This window comes from Podarcis melisellensis (assembly GCF_964234715.1).
Source record: "Podarcis melisellensis genome assembly, chromosome: 9".
NCBI lineage: Eukaryota > Metazoa > Chordata > Lepidosauria > Squamata > Lacertidae > Podarcis > Podarcis melisellensis.
Genome location: NC_138541.1, coordinates 38,121,557 through 38,135,422, shown reverse-complemented (window position 1 = coordinate 38,135,422; position 13,866 = coordinate 38,121,557). Strand labels below are relative to the sequence as shown.

General features: G+C 40.7%; 1 protein-coding gene across 5 annotated transcripts in view; it reads right to left on the bottom strand.

The window, feature by feature from the left end:
- DCLK2 (doublecortin like kinase 2) overlaps window positions 1-13,866 on the bottom strand; it is a 76,669-nt gene that overhangs the window by 38,902 nt on the left and 23,901 nt on the right. For all 5 annotated transcript variants that reach the window (XR_014171832.1, XR_014171833.1, XM_081926036.1 and 2 more), the window contains exons 3-4: window positions 3,592-3,694; window positions 1,700-1,819 (exon numbers count right to left, since the gene is read on the bottom strand). Coding sequence is in view for 3 of the 5 variants with exons in the window: in XM_081926036.1 (XP_081782162.1) it covers window positions 1,700-1,819; window positions 3,592-3,694 (223 nt within the window). In the remaining 2 variants the exon portion in view is untranslated. The remainder of the gene's footprint in view (window positions 1-1,699; window positions 1,820-3,591; window positions 3,695-13,866) is intronic.

Genomic DNA, 13,866 nt, shown 5'->3' with positions numbered 1-13,866 from the left:
CATCTCCCCAAACCTTGGGCCTGAGCCTATGGTGTGCGGATGCTACTTCAATAACCTGTTTGTGATAAAGTCACCTGGTAACTGCCCTCAGCTAACCTGTCAACTTTCACCTCAGGTGGTTAATTATGTGTCTCTCATTTCCAGATGCCTATTACGTTCCAAAGTCTAATTTCTCATTATGAACGGTTACGCCACACAAATGAAATATGCCATCCAAAAGCTGAAAAAGCCTAGAGGGCAAGGTAATATCCTTGGGTGGGTGGGGGGATGACTTTTAATATTTTGCCTGGGAGAGAATCTCATATGACTCTGCAGTAAGAAAACCAGCAAGTCTTTTGCTCTATGTTCAGGTCTTTAATGACAACAACAGCCAATAGACTTATTCTGTCTTCTTCCTTATGTACACTTAAGTCCAAACTTCTGGATGGTACTGTTGGGCCACTGTACTGAGTAGCTTTTTGATTCAGCACATCAACAATCTGTTGTTCTCCGGTTGTCAGTGAACCACTTTCCCTAAAACATTGATATTTTAAAATACTGACCCTGGAGCAGGACTGAAAGACATAATCAAAAACATAACTGGGGCAACCCCCCCCCCCTAATATAACCTGAACAAGCACTGTAAAAAAAGAGGGGGGACACAGAGAGATAGGAAGAAGGAAGATGCATTTTGTGTTGGCTAAGGATACCAAAGAGAAAAAAGGAGTAAGAAAGTCATGGGCCTCAAAAAGAAGAATAGAGTGGATGAAGGGAAAACACTTAAATGTGTACAACTGAATTTATTCATATTCATCCTCTGCAACCCTTGCATCTCCCTCAGGCTTGGGGAATGTGTAATTTTGCCTCACCTTTTTGGGTGAGATTAAGGTGAGGGACGCGGGTGGCACTGCGGGTTAAACCTCAGCGCCTGGGGCTTGCCGATCGCATGGTCGGCGGTTCGAATCCCCGCGGCGGGGTGAGCTCCCGTCTTTCGGTCCCAGCTCCTGCCCACCTAGCAGTTCAAAAGCACCCCTAAGTGCAAGTAGATAAATAGGTACCGCTTTATAGCGGGAAGGTAAACGGCGTTTCTGTGTGCTGCGCTGGTGCTGGCTCGCCAGAGCAGCTTCGTCATGCTGGCCACGTGACCCGGAAATGTCTCCGGACAGCACTGGCCCTCGGCCTCTTAAGTGAGATGGGTGCACAACCCTAGAGTCGGACACGACTGGCCTGTACGGGCAGGGGTACCTTAAGGTGAGAAATAGGGGGTCATAGTGGGGCACAGCCATTAAGGAAGAGCACATGTCAAACAAACACTTGTTACTACGCAAACTTCCATGGGCGCCAAGGTCTTCCTCAAGAGGCCCCTCTGCAGGTTTTATCTGCTGCCAGTAGTGATGTAGGTGGTGATCTCAGACAGGGCCTTTTTAGTGGTGGTACTTTGCCATTCTTTCCCTGGTGGTGCTTTTCTGCTATGGACTTTGTTATTTTTCAGTCAAGTGTCAACCTTTTTATTTGCCAAGGGTTTCTAGATGCTGTTTAACAAATGATACTTAAATAACTATTGGCTCTAATTTTATTGTTCTGCTGTTTTAAAATTATTTATTTTATTGGTAGACATACTGTGTGTGTGAGCTGCTGGGGATTGATGAGCAGAAAATATATTAATTAAACAAACAAGGTTCTAAATACACATTTCCCCCATCCACCCAGGCAGCTGTACCTGAAGCTGGTGATTTACTTCGACGTGAAGGTCCAGGGCTTTTAGATCCAGGGCTTTTAGATCCAGAATACCTTGATATCCCGCATGAACGGGAATAAGAGGATTTCATAACCCGACATTCTGTAAACAAACAGATGGATAGCAGAAGAAATATTTTTAGAGTTGCAATCACTTCCAACAAAACCACCTACCGACTAGATTTATCACCCAAACATACTCATTTCATAAACAGTTTTTCTCAAATGAACCAAAAGGAGTTTATAAATTTGTAAGCTTATAAACTTGTTGACATCTGGTCAAATGTTGGAAAATTAATTTTTTTCAGGTTGCTTTAAAACTAGATTTGGTTTTTTATCCTGTTACAATAGAAGAGAGTGTACATATGAATTTTATATATGTCTCATCTCTGTTGGAAAAGTAGATCATTTATTTTACAAATAAAAGAATATAAAAGAATGTTAACATATTGCATATTTCATCAAAACTGACTGGAGCAAGTCCTCTTCCACCTGTTCACACCAGTGTCTTTCCGATCCAACTGGAAGCGTCATTATTGTGCCCACTGAGACTGCAATCTGTTTGCTGATAAATAGGCAACACAATGTACACTAGAAGTTTTAAACTGAAAGTTGAACTGTCCCTTAGACGACTGTGCAGTTAGCTATTTTAATAAACAGCAGTCTCTAGCAAATCTGTTTTCTTAGGTCCTTCAGCAGAACTCTATGATTCAGGTTCATATGGATCCCGGGGATTAGAATGCCTTAATGCTCCATATTGCCTCTCCAAGAACCCTTTGTGTCTTATTGCATCATCCCATCATCTTCCCATCATTGATGTGCACGGGGAATAATGCTAGTGGTATATTTTTCTAGATGGCACGGTTTCTTTAAAATGGACCACACAAGACCCTCACATTTGCAGGAATGTATGTTCTTCCCTCACAGGTCCCCTTTACAGAGTTTAGGTTTTCACAGCGGCGGAACTTGGGGTCTCAAATTTCCCACGAAAAATAGGTGCCCACTCCCGCTTCTTGTGCTCCATTCTAAATCATAGTTGCTGCGACCCCTGTTGTACCCCCAAGGCTCCGTGCCCAGTGCAACAAAAGCAGTTATGCTCCTCTAAACCCACCTCTGGTTTTCATCTATGCTTCCAGTATGGAGGTCCTGGGCTGCCCAGACAACAAGAACCTACTCTCAGCCTTGCTGATGTGGTCCATTTGCAACCAGCCTATCTGCATTTGTTGTCAGAAGAAGGCATACAAGGCAGAATCAAACTGTCTTAGGGACTTGATTCTACTCTGGATTTGTGTAGCATTTATTCCTTAGCTTTTTCTTCTCCCAAAGATATTCCACAAGGCACTGAAGGTTTAGGATCAGTGTTCGCCTAGATTGGCTACCTTCCCAAATTGATGAGCCTCATCTTCCCCTCACTTCCCTCTACATCATCTGCAGAAACCACCTTCTTGACCCTTAGACCCACTATTGGTCTTGTTCACTCAATCCACCATAGCCTGTCTTCGCATGCAGTGCAAGTCCCTAACTCACCAAGGGTTTGAGACCCATTGGCTACCTTCACCTGGTTTAGCCAGCCAGTCAACGCCGTTTCTCAGGGTGTGGCCACTGTCACATGCAGCTTCTAGGAGCCACAGGTGAGAACTGAGTACAGGGTGGGAGCCACAGGTGGAGAAACTACTCCAGAAGGAGCACGGCATGTCTTCTACCAGAGGTACTACTCCTCCCCTAATGCATGATACACCCCGTTTACATTTACCCCATTTATCAGTGCAATATACATGGGGGTGGGTGGGGGCAACATGCAGTCACAATGTCACTCAGTGCTTTCATAAGCACTGGAAGCTTATGGTTCAAAACAAATGTACAGACAGTACTTACCACTGTGATCTAGTACAAAATCATCTTGAGCATAACGGTATTTCTCAGGTCCACAGGCAATGAAAACATCATCATCACCAAAAAAGTCTTGCAAACAGGTAACCTTTTTTAAAAAATAAAAAAATAAAAAGCAAAGAAGAACATTACTGAGTGGACCAGCAAGACTAAGGAGAGAAGTTTACATTTTGTGTTACCTTTCTGCTTTGCACATAGCAAGGGTAGGCAACCATTTTTCTGTTAAACACTGCATTTCCTGAGGAAGTAATTAGTCAGGGGTGGCAGGAATTACACCCTCAGTATCCCATCTCAAAATCAAAACATTATAGCCATTTCATTTTTAAAAAAACAAATTCCCTGAAGATTTGTCTGTAACTTGGCAGACAATTTAATTTTGACTGTATCTACTCTGAATGAACTACTGTGCCTACAAATTTCATTCACTTCTGTTGAAAGGGGAACAAAATTGCGGCTATTTTATAAATTTCCTAGTAATGCCAGAGAGTACAAATGAGCTCAGCTGTCATGAACTGCATTGAGATATCTCGGCAGAGCTGGTCATAGTGGGAGTAGAATGGGACAAATGTGCAGAACTGGATCCTGGAGAGGGCCAAGAGATCTAGGAAACGCTGGTCTAGATGGTGGGAACGTGCCCAGTTTGTTGTTGGCAGAGATTCCCACATCAGTGTTATTGGGTGCCTTGACTGGCACAGTGGAACTACCTGACTTGACTCTGGCAACCCACCTTGTTAGTGAAGTATCTTCTGTCCCGAAAAGGAAGAATCCAAGACTAGAGCAGACAGTGAGACAAGCCATGTCAACTACATGTCCATCACTAAGAATGCTGCAATGGCTATGCTGGTGTAAGCAGACCCAAACAGCGCGTAGGTGGGCCTGCTGGCTTGCCTAGTCCCATATTTTGGGACAACTGTGCACTTTTAATTTCTGGAATACAGAGTTTAGCTGAAGGAGTGCTATTTTTAATGTAATTTAAGTTTATAGGGAATTTTAAAATTATGTCCACTTCTTCATACAGATGTTGCATATGTTGTTGTTGTTGACTTTGCTGTCTGGTCTTTGACCACAAAAAAGATTGATTGATTGATTGCCTGGTTGGTTGGTTGGTTGATTGATTGAACAGTCTTTCAAAGGGGAGCTCAGGGAGCGTGTTGTGTCAAGACATTTTAGCTTACTCCTAACCATGTATTTCAGAGCTCTGCTGTGAACTTGTGAACTGTGTAAACTGTGGTCTGATCTACATTTGGGCATTGCAGTGAATTTCGGAATAAAGCCTTTAACAATAACTGAGCTGGGAGTTACAGATAGGTAGCCGTGTTGGTCTGCCATAGTCAAAACAAAAAAAATTCCTTCCAGTAGCACCTTAAAGACCAACTAAGTTAGTTCTTGGTATGAGCTTTCGTGTGCATGCACACTTCTTCAGATACACTGAAACAGAAGTTTCCAGACCCTTCTATATAGTGAGAAGGTGGGGAGGGGTATTACTCAGAAGGGTGGTGGGAATGGGTGATTGGCAGATAGCTGTGATGAGCCTGTTGACGACTCTTAACGACTGCAATAGGTCTTACAGGAAAAAGCAAGGGGTGAGAAGGTGAAAAATGGCTTTGTCATGTATAATGAGATAAGAATCCAAGGTCTTTGTTCAGACCAGGTCTCTCCATGGTTTTAAGTTTGGTGATAAGTTGCAATTCAGCAGCTTCTCTTTCCAGTCTATTTCTGAAATTCCTTTGTAGTAAAACAGCTACTTTGAGATCTTGTATAGAATGTCCTGGGAGACTGAAGCGTTCTCCTACTGGTTTCTCTGTTTTGTGATTCCTGATGTCCGATTTATGTCCGTTTATTCTTTGGCGTAAGGTCTGGCCTGTTTGTCCAATATAGAGAGCTGAAGGACACTGTTGGCATTTGATGGCATACACAATGTGTGTAAACATAACTTAGTTGGTCTTTAAGGTGCTACTGGAAGGAATTTTTTTTTGTTTTGAGCTGGGAGTCTGAGTACTGCAACCATGAGTGGGAACCAAGGCACTAAAAGACTGAAATTGGTAAGCCTTTGATGTGCCTCAGGTCATGGTGAACTGTTTTCTGAAATGCTGAAACTGATTCCTTTTGCCTGCTCTCAATCTCGCCACCATAGTTATGAGATTACCCACCATGGGGGATGATATGCCTGGATAATGGGAGAGACTATTTTTTGTGGCTATTATTCTGACTGGCTCTGGAAACACTGATGTAACTGCAACCTGGTCATGTATTTTAAAAATAACTTTTTAATGTGACAATTATGTCGATTCAGAATAAATGGCAGGCCTTCTTTACACAGCTATGTTTAAAATAAAATGAAAACAAAAACAAAACAGACAAATTATGAACACGCCTGAAGACCACATGAGTTCAATATTAATTTCCCTTATCTCCCCCCCCCACCTCATGAAATAATACCAGAATTTCAAAACAGAAGGGGGGGATGAAGTAAACAGAAAAGAAAAGAAAGAAAAAGCTATTGGTGATTGGGGGGGCGGAGCGTATGAAGAATTAGAGTGTGATTCTGTGCATGTTTACTCAGAAGTAAGCCACACTGTTTTCAGTGGGGCATACGCTCTTGTAACTGTGCTTAGTTTATTATTAAAGCTGCAATCCTAGTTTTATCACTTTCAGTCCACTTGTCTGATGACAAAACGTGCATTCATTACCCTCTATGATAACAGTAAATATGAGCTGGAGTACAGGGAAGGTTTGTTGCTGCCTGCAGTAGAAAAACACTCAGAATATCAATGACTTTCAGCACTCTCAAAGATCATTTGTACAAGGCATTTGAAAGCAGTGCAGTTGTCATAGCAGCTAAACCAGAGATAAAAGCTGGCTGAACTTACAGTAAGACCATCTGTAGGCTGAAACATGTAGCACTGAGCATTTGTTTGATTCTATTATCAAGCTCAATGACACAACGTTCTCTCCTCCCAGTATCCGGTTAGCTTTAGCATAACCTCATGATAAAGGATAAATGTCTACATAAGTCTGGAGAAAAAGTAATTCACCTCAACATAGTTAAGCAGTTTTGACAAGACAAATACTTAACTCTTTCCCAGCCTGACTGATCAACAGGAATATCTATCCTCTGTACAGAAAAAATAATAATTGTTCCTCTCTTTGTAAAGGTTTAAAATTAACCATACTCTAAGAGAAATCATACCCATCCAACTCCCGAATATCATTCAAGCCATCATTTGTTGTGTTCATTGTACAATAGATGGGAAAGGTGCATGCCCACACTACAAGACCACAAAAGAAAACCGAACACCCTAAGCTCTAAAGCAATTTTGCCCCCTTTTTGTCCATTTCTCTTTGTCTACTTATTCCATGATCTAACACAGATTGGGAAAGCCCTTTTGTGCAGTGCTCGGCATGCAGCTGATCCTTTTACAGTAGCATAATAATAAATGTAAAGAAAATACTAAGAAGGGGTGAACATCACAATGAAAAACAAAGGAGGGGGATTTGCAAATGTAGGAAAATGAGTACTTTTATTTGGAATTTGAAGAGAGGTGTATTGCAGCTATGAAGCTCTGCTTTTTTGAATGCAGTCTCCAAGTTGAATAGTCTGTGAATATGGCTACCAAAAACTGCATTTTATGAATGTTATATTTTTCAGATTATGAATACGATAAAGTAAATATCCAAAAGGATTATGGTTTCTAATGCAAAGATTTTCTGCTGACTATCTATTACGTATAAGTGGACTCCTCCAATGAGCAGCAATCTCATTATGTTTACATTTGCACATGTGGAATATATTATTTGAAAAGTTTCTGAACAAGCAGCAAGTAAAAATGCTACTAGACGCATCCCCATGGATAAAAGGGCTTCTCAGCCATGCTTTTGATCACCTTCATTAGCTTTCCATTTAATTTTATGTTTCCATCAGTTTTGGAAGCTGTTTGGAAGCAGTTTTCCATCAGTACTGAAGCTGATTTCTATTGTATTCATTTCACTTTTTAAAGAAAAGCAACACAGCTCATTTTGTTTATAAGCTAAAGCAATCTTGGTCAACTGTGCTATTCTTGCAAATCTAAAAGCTTACATCTAGGGCTTCTGAGTGGAACCATTCCAGGATAGTTACATTGCTTCCAAGGTGCAGTTAAGAATGGTCTCCTGAATTTGGCTCGCTTCCAAGTAAATGAAAACAAGCTTGAACTGTTTCAAGGCAAATAGTGGATGACATTCTTCTTTCAAAAGGAATAAAGCCTTGATGAAAAGAAAGCAGCCCTCAACTTCAGATGCAAGCTGTAGTAAAACATCAAGCTAGGGAAAGACAGTTAAATTCTCTTTTGTGCAAGATCTAAATGCCACCTATGGCCTTGGACAATATTAATGTCAAGGAAACAGGATATGGTTTTAACGTTTTAAAAGAGGAAATGCTCAGTTTAATGGACAAAGGAAAGGAAGCCTGAGTGTACAGCACACCCAATAATAATTGGCAGCGGAGTGTGTGTGTGTGTTTAGTTGAGAAATAATGACAAGCAGCTCAACTAGAAATACTAAGGACTATGCTATACAGCTGCAAATAGAAACTGTTTAAGTATGCTGTAAATGTGACACTAGATGAAGACAGTGAGCTATGGCAAATTCAATGTATTTTTCAAAATGTTTTTCAAAACAGTATTTTCACAGTGTTTTTTAATATATGTGTAGATTCAGTGCTCACTTTGCATGTATTATTGAAATATAATGGCAGTATCTAAGTAGGGACAGCACCCTAGCCTTAATCACAATCTCCTCTATTGCATTCAATAATACAGGTATCAACAATCCTCCAAGCAATATGGCTATACTCCGGGCAGAATAGGTTGAAGACAACGGGAAAACCTAGTAAAACCAATGTGACTTAACTCAGTCATTACTTTCCTTTGATTTCAATTGCCCTACTTCAAGAATGACTAAGATGGGATTCAACTTACTGTAGGAGCTTTGAACATGGTTTAATGTTCTTCTCTGATACATTTACATTTTTTTTTTAGGGAAGTGCCTGCTTAATTGCCAATTTACACATTGTATTTCTAATCACCATTCTGTGCCTGTTCTAATTTAAAGAAGAACTCCCTCATCCTCTCGCGTTAGTACATCCCTATTAAAATTAATGTATTGTTCAGCTAAACTGTCTGAATCCATTGTGTTAATAGTTTGGGGCCTTAAAGTGCAAAATGCAAGGAAAGCTTGCTGTAGAAATAGGTCAGCAACTCATTTCCCATTTCATATCTGCCACCAACAAGCCCAGGCCTAGACTTAAAAAAATTATCTCCGCAGCCTGCAGCATATAGTAGAAGGTGAAAAGGCCACTTCAATTCCTCCCTGCTGAATAGCACTGCTTGCTCAGACTGCAGATTGTTTACTGTCAAAGCGTCACAGGCACTTTTATAAAAGGACCTGCATGGGGCAGTGGGAAGGCAAATGTATGTAAGTGTTTTAATTCTTGTCCTTAAACACTAAACCACTAGATTATCTAGGGGCTGAAACCAAGATACAAAGAAACACACAGTGTTAGCTTAAAGCAACTATAGCTTAATGAACTACATTTTAGAAATAAATTCTCCATAGCTGATGCTTTCTGCCCACAAACAACCCATTATACTGTCAGAATCTAGAGACAGCAGGATGTTAAATGGTTCTGAAATATTAATGCATGATAAATTGGGGATTTACCAAAAGGGTTTGGCAGATCAATTTGTACGTATAAAAACAAAAGGCACCAAGCAGTTTATCTGTTGCTGAAGGTATGCTACTAAGTAAGGAAAAAAGCAAACACAAATATATTTGAGCTATCTAACAATACAGGTTGCACCTAAAATAAAACTCTTGCTTACAATTAGAGTATTCCCAAGAAGGGAACTGCAAGAAAAACACTTATCCCAGTATTTCTAATACATAAATGACTCACTGGCCAACTCAATTTAGTTTGGAATAAAAGATGCAAGATTAAACCAATTAAAATGTCAAAATGCAAATTTGAGTTAGTCCTGTCCTCACTGGACAGACTGCAATTACAACTCCAGCTGTGATACGAGGCTGGAAAGAAACTGTGAAATAAAGCTAGATGTGTGTGTGTTTTAAAAAATAGATTATTTTATTGTATTTATATTGTTTGACTGAGAGGCACAATGGAAATATTTTAATTAAACATTTCTATGAACAGGAATTCATGTTTAATACATTTAAGGTTCACATAATCATCAGGAAGAGGCCAATTCACTGGTACAGTGCATGCTTTGCATACAGATGGTCCTAGGTTTAAATCTTGACCTCTCTAGTTAAAGTGATCAGGTACAGAGTAATGTGAAAGACTGAGACCCTGGAGAACCAGTGCTACTCAGAATAGACAATGCTGGGTTAAACAGTCTAACCTAGCACAAGGGTGTTCCCTATATAGCTATCTATATTTCTTGAGTGGGCACCTTCTTTGCCATGTCTCTAACACAAATTACGATTTGCATGGACATTATCTTAACATAAAGGTAAAGGGACCCCTCATTGTTAGGTCCAGTCGTGGACGACTCTGGAGTTGCAGCACTCATCTCGCTTTACTGGCCGAGGGAGCCGGTATTTGTCCACAGACAGCTTCCGGGTCATGTGGCCAGCATGACAAAGCCGCTTCTGGAGAACCAGAGTAGCACACAGAAACGCCATTTACCTTCCCGCCAGAGCGGTACCTATTTATCTACTTGCACTTGATGTGCTTTCGAACTGCTAGGCTGGCAGGAGCAGGGACTGAGCAACAGGAGCTCATCCCGTCGCGAGGATTCAAACCACCAACCTTCTGATCGGCAAGCCCCTCTACCTTAACATAGATGCCATCTATTCACATTTCATGTTTTATATTGTTGTGTCTAGACTTTACACTGACTGTAATCAGGAAGATAATTCATAAGAGGTTAGTTGAGAGCAACTGAAGTCCTCCCACTTGCACAGCATAATCCTATACATGGCCTAAGTAGACATTATATTAATGGTGCAGTTAAAATGCACCATGATGTGGCTGCTAAAAATCAAAGCCTCCCCAAAAATCAAAAACTATTTTGTACCATTGGTCCATGCTTACTCCTGACAGGTCTCTGTCGGTGTCTGGTTATGATGTTTCTGGCTGCTGAAAGTAGGTGGGTTATGAGTTCTATGTGGTGTAAATGGGCATTATTGTCTTGGAAGATGTTTAGTAGGGCCAATTCTGGGGTGATTTCTAATACTTGCTAAGTTATTTTACATAGCAGTGGCAGTTTTAATCTGAAATCTTAGGCGCAGTACTGCGCCTGGAACTTGGAAATTGCTAACGCTAATGAAATGCCCTGTTACAAAATGCGCCTAGAAAGACAATGGGAGTTTCGAACACTGGTAACAATGAATGGGTGCCAACTGCAAATAAATATTAGGCAAGCCTGACAGTTTCAAAGTTTGTTGCTTTGCTTACTAAATACAATTAAATTAAACATGCTAATTTAGATCACTTACTAAGACACAATAAAATTCTCCAATGCGAATTAAAAATGTTCCAGTGCAAATTATCCTAAAACCCAATCTAAAATTCTGGATGACCTCATGCAGCAGTTTCAAGTAGATGTTAAACAGCATGGGAGCTAATTCAAACTCTGAAGAACCACAATAGAGACTCCAAGGGGCTGAACAGCATCCCCTAATTGCTACCTTCTGAAGTGAAACTACTGGAAAACAAGCCCGTCTGTTCTCAACTCAGTCCCCCCAGAAAAATACCATGGTTGACTGATTCAGAAGCTGCCAAGAGATCTTGGACAGTCAGCAAAGATACTCCTCATCCATCTCCTGAGTGTTGTGGTCTCCATGCCAAAACTGGCCCTGAACCCCAAATGCAATGGATATAGAAAATCAGTCTCTAAGCACACCTGTATTTGGTCACCATCCAACTGCTCAAGAACCTTGCACAACACAAAGACATTTGCAACCAGCCTATAGTTGTTCAAGTCTTCTCGGTCAAATCTAGGGTGGATACTATTGGTTACAATCAGAAGAAAGTGGATCTATTCTAACTTCACGCAGAAAACTTAACAACTGCTTACAGTCAATGCGCATGCTGTATCATTTGAAAATGAGCCAACAACAATATTCATGATAGACAGCAAGGGAAAAGAAAGGATACAACCCCTTGCTGCCAATGGAATTCTGGAATGAGTAAGAAATTGAACTGAAATCATTCTTCTTGGGTTTGTTGCCTGATCATCAGAGAACCCAGGCAATATGACCAGAAGCAACTAAGAGTCTGCCAGTGTCGAAAGACTGAATATCTTTCTGTACTAGTTATTATTAATCAGGCCACTACGGCATACAAAACACAGCAGAGATTACAATTTAATATTCCAGTACAAATCCAAAAAAGATTATTCATGTGCATCTATTTGAGGACAACTTACAACCTTACTTACGAATAAAAACAGTGATTTGGAAATTGGAGAGCCTAACAGTGTGGTTAGTCACTGAAAACATTCGGATTACTTTCACAACTGAAAACAGCATTCAGGAAACAAAAAATATAAAGCACACCCAACAGATGTGTCTTCATTTAACAAATTTATAAAACTTCATAATACTGAAAGAAACTCTAAAGAGAGGTCATTCTATATTTCCTTCCAAAGCTGATAACTATTAAGGCTGTGCATCAGCCTCAGGCAAATCCTGGATATCAAACTTGAATGATTTGGGTTTATCTGGGATTTGCCCAGAGTGGTTTAAAGCAGCCCTGGACCAGTCCGAATCGAGCCTACACAAAGTGATTCAGGTGGGGGGTGGTCATGTGACTGCATGTTTAATTAGGATGTTAAACCCTAATCAAACTTGGGGTCGGTGGCAAGAAAGGGGAGAAAGAGACACAGGAAAGAATCTCTGCCTGTTTCTTTTCCTCCTGACCACAGACGATGTGTAATTAGGCTTTCAAACCACAATTAAACAACTAGGGCTGCAAAAGGTCCCCAGTTTGGTTCAGGGTCTGGAAAGGGTTAGGTCCAGTTCATCCTGGGTCAGACTGAACCTGACTCAAAGCACCAAATTGGGCCCCAGACTAGATCAGGTGGACATGCCTAACCCCAGTATATATCCACCACAGTATTAGCAAACATCACAAGGTGTATTGTTTATTAGTACACATACAAGTGTCTAGAGACAATGACATTTGATTATTATAAGCTAAAGATAAGCTGTGCATTTTGGCATATTTGCTCAACTCGTGAACATCTCCCAAACTTATACTCTCTAAAGCAGGCACCCCCAAACTTGGCCCTCCAGATGTTTTGGGACTACAATTCCCATCATCTCTGACCACTGGTCCTGTTAGCTAGGGATGATGGGAGTTGTAGTCCCAAAACATCTGGAGGGCCAAGTTTGGGGATGTCTGCTCTAAAGAATATACAGCAAATCGAACCTATTTAGTTACTTCTAAGGATTAGTCTCTAAACTCAACTGTATTTAGAAGCCCAGGCTCACACAAACCACTTGCCAAATGCAGGCATGGGCGTAGCCATGGGGGGGGGGCGCAGGGGGCAGCTGCCCCTCCCCCCGATCAAATAAAATAATAGAAATACTTAACTGACCGACCAATTATGTCTGTTCTGCTCCCCCTAACAAAAGTCCTGGCTATGCCCATGAATTCAGTTATTTTATCATGCATATGCAGTATGCATGACATATATGTTTAAAAAAACAGACAGCTGCTGTATAATGCTACAATATACTTTGCATTATATATTCACAGAAATATGGAGAGTCATTCTTTCACACGTATATAAAGACACTAGGCATTCCCAATCCAGTTCCTTTCAGAGCCTTTGGGCCAGAACTTCCATCAGCCAATGGCAAAACAGTGCAAGTTGCAGACAAAAAACATTTGGAGGAGAAAGCTATCGTACATTATCACTTTCATTTTATGAATGCACTGGTGATAAAAAGCCAGAGATTTAAAATGCCAACCGATAACTGTAGAGCCATCTAGATAACCAGAAGAATGTAATGGAAATAAGAGCAAATTATGAGGTCAATAGAAAGATTTATTGATTGTACCACATGTTCAATCTAATGGAGTGAACAGAATTACCAGAGAGGCAGGTGGTACAGGGAATGTTAGCTATAGAACTGTAGTAAAAAAAAGTTCCAAGCAGAATGAGAGGCAGCCCAAAGGCAGATTATCATCCATCAAAGCAACCTTCACACCATGGAGGTCTGACAAATTGGCAAGGATATTATAATATACAAGCT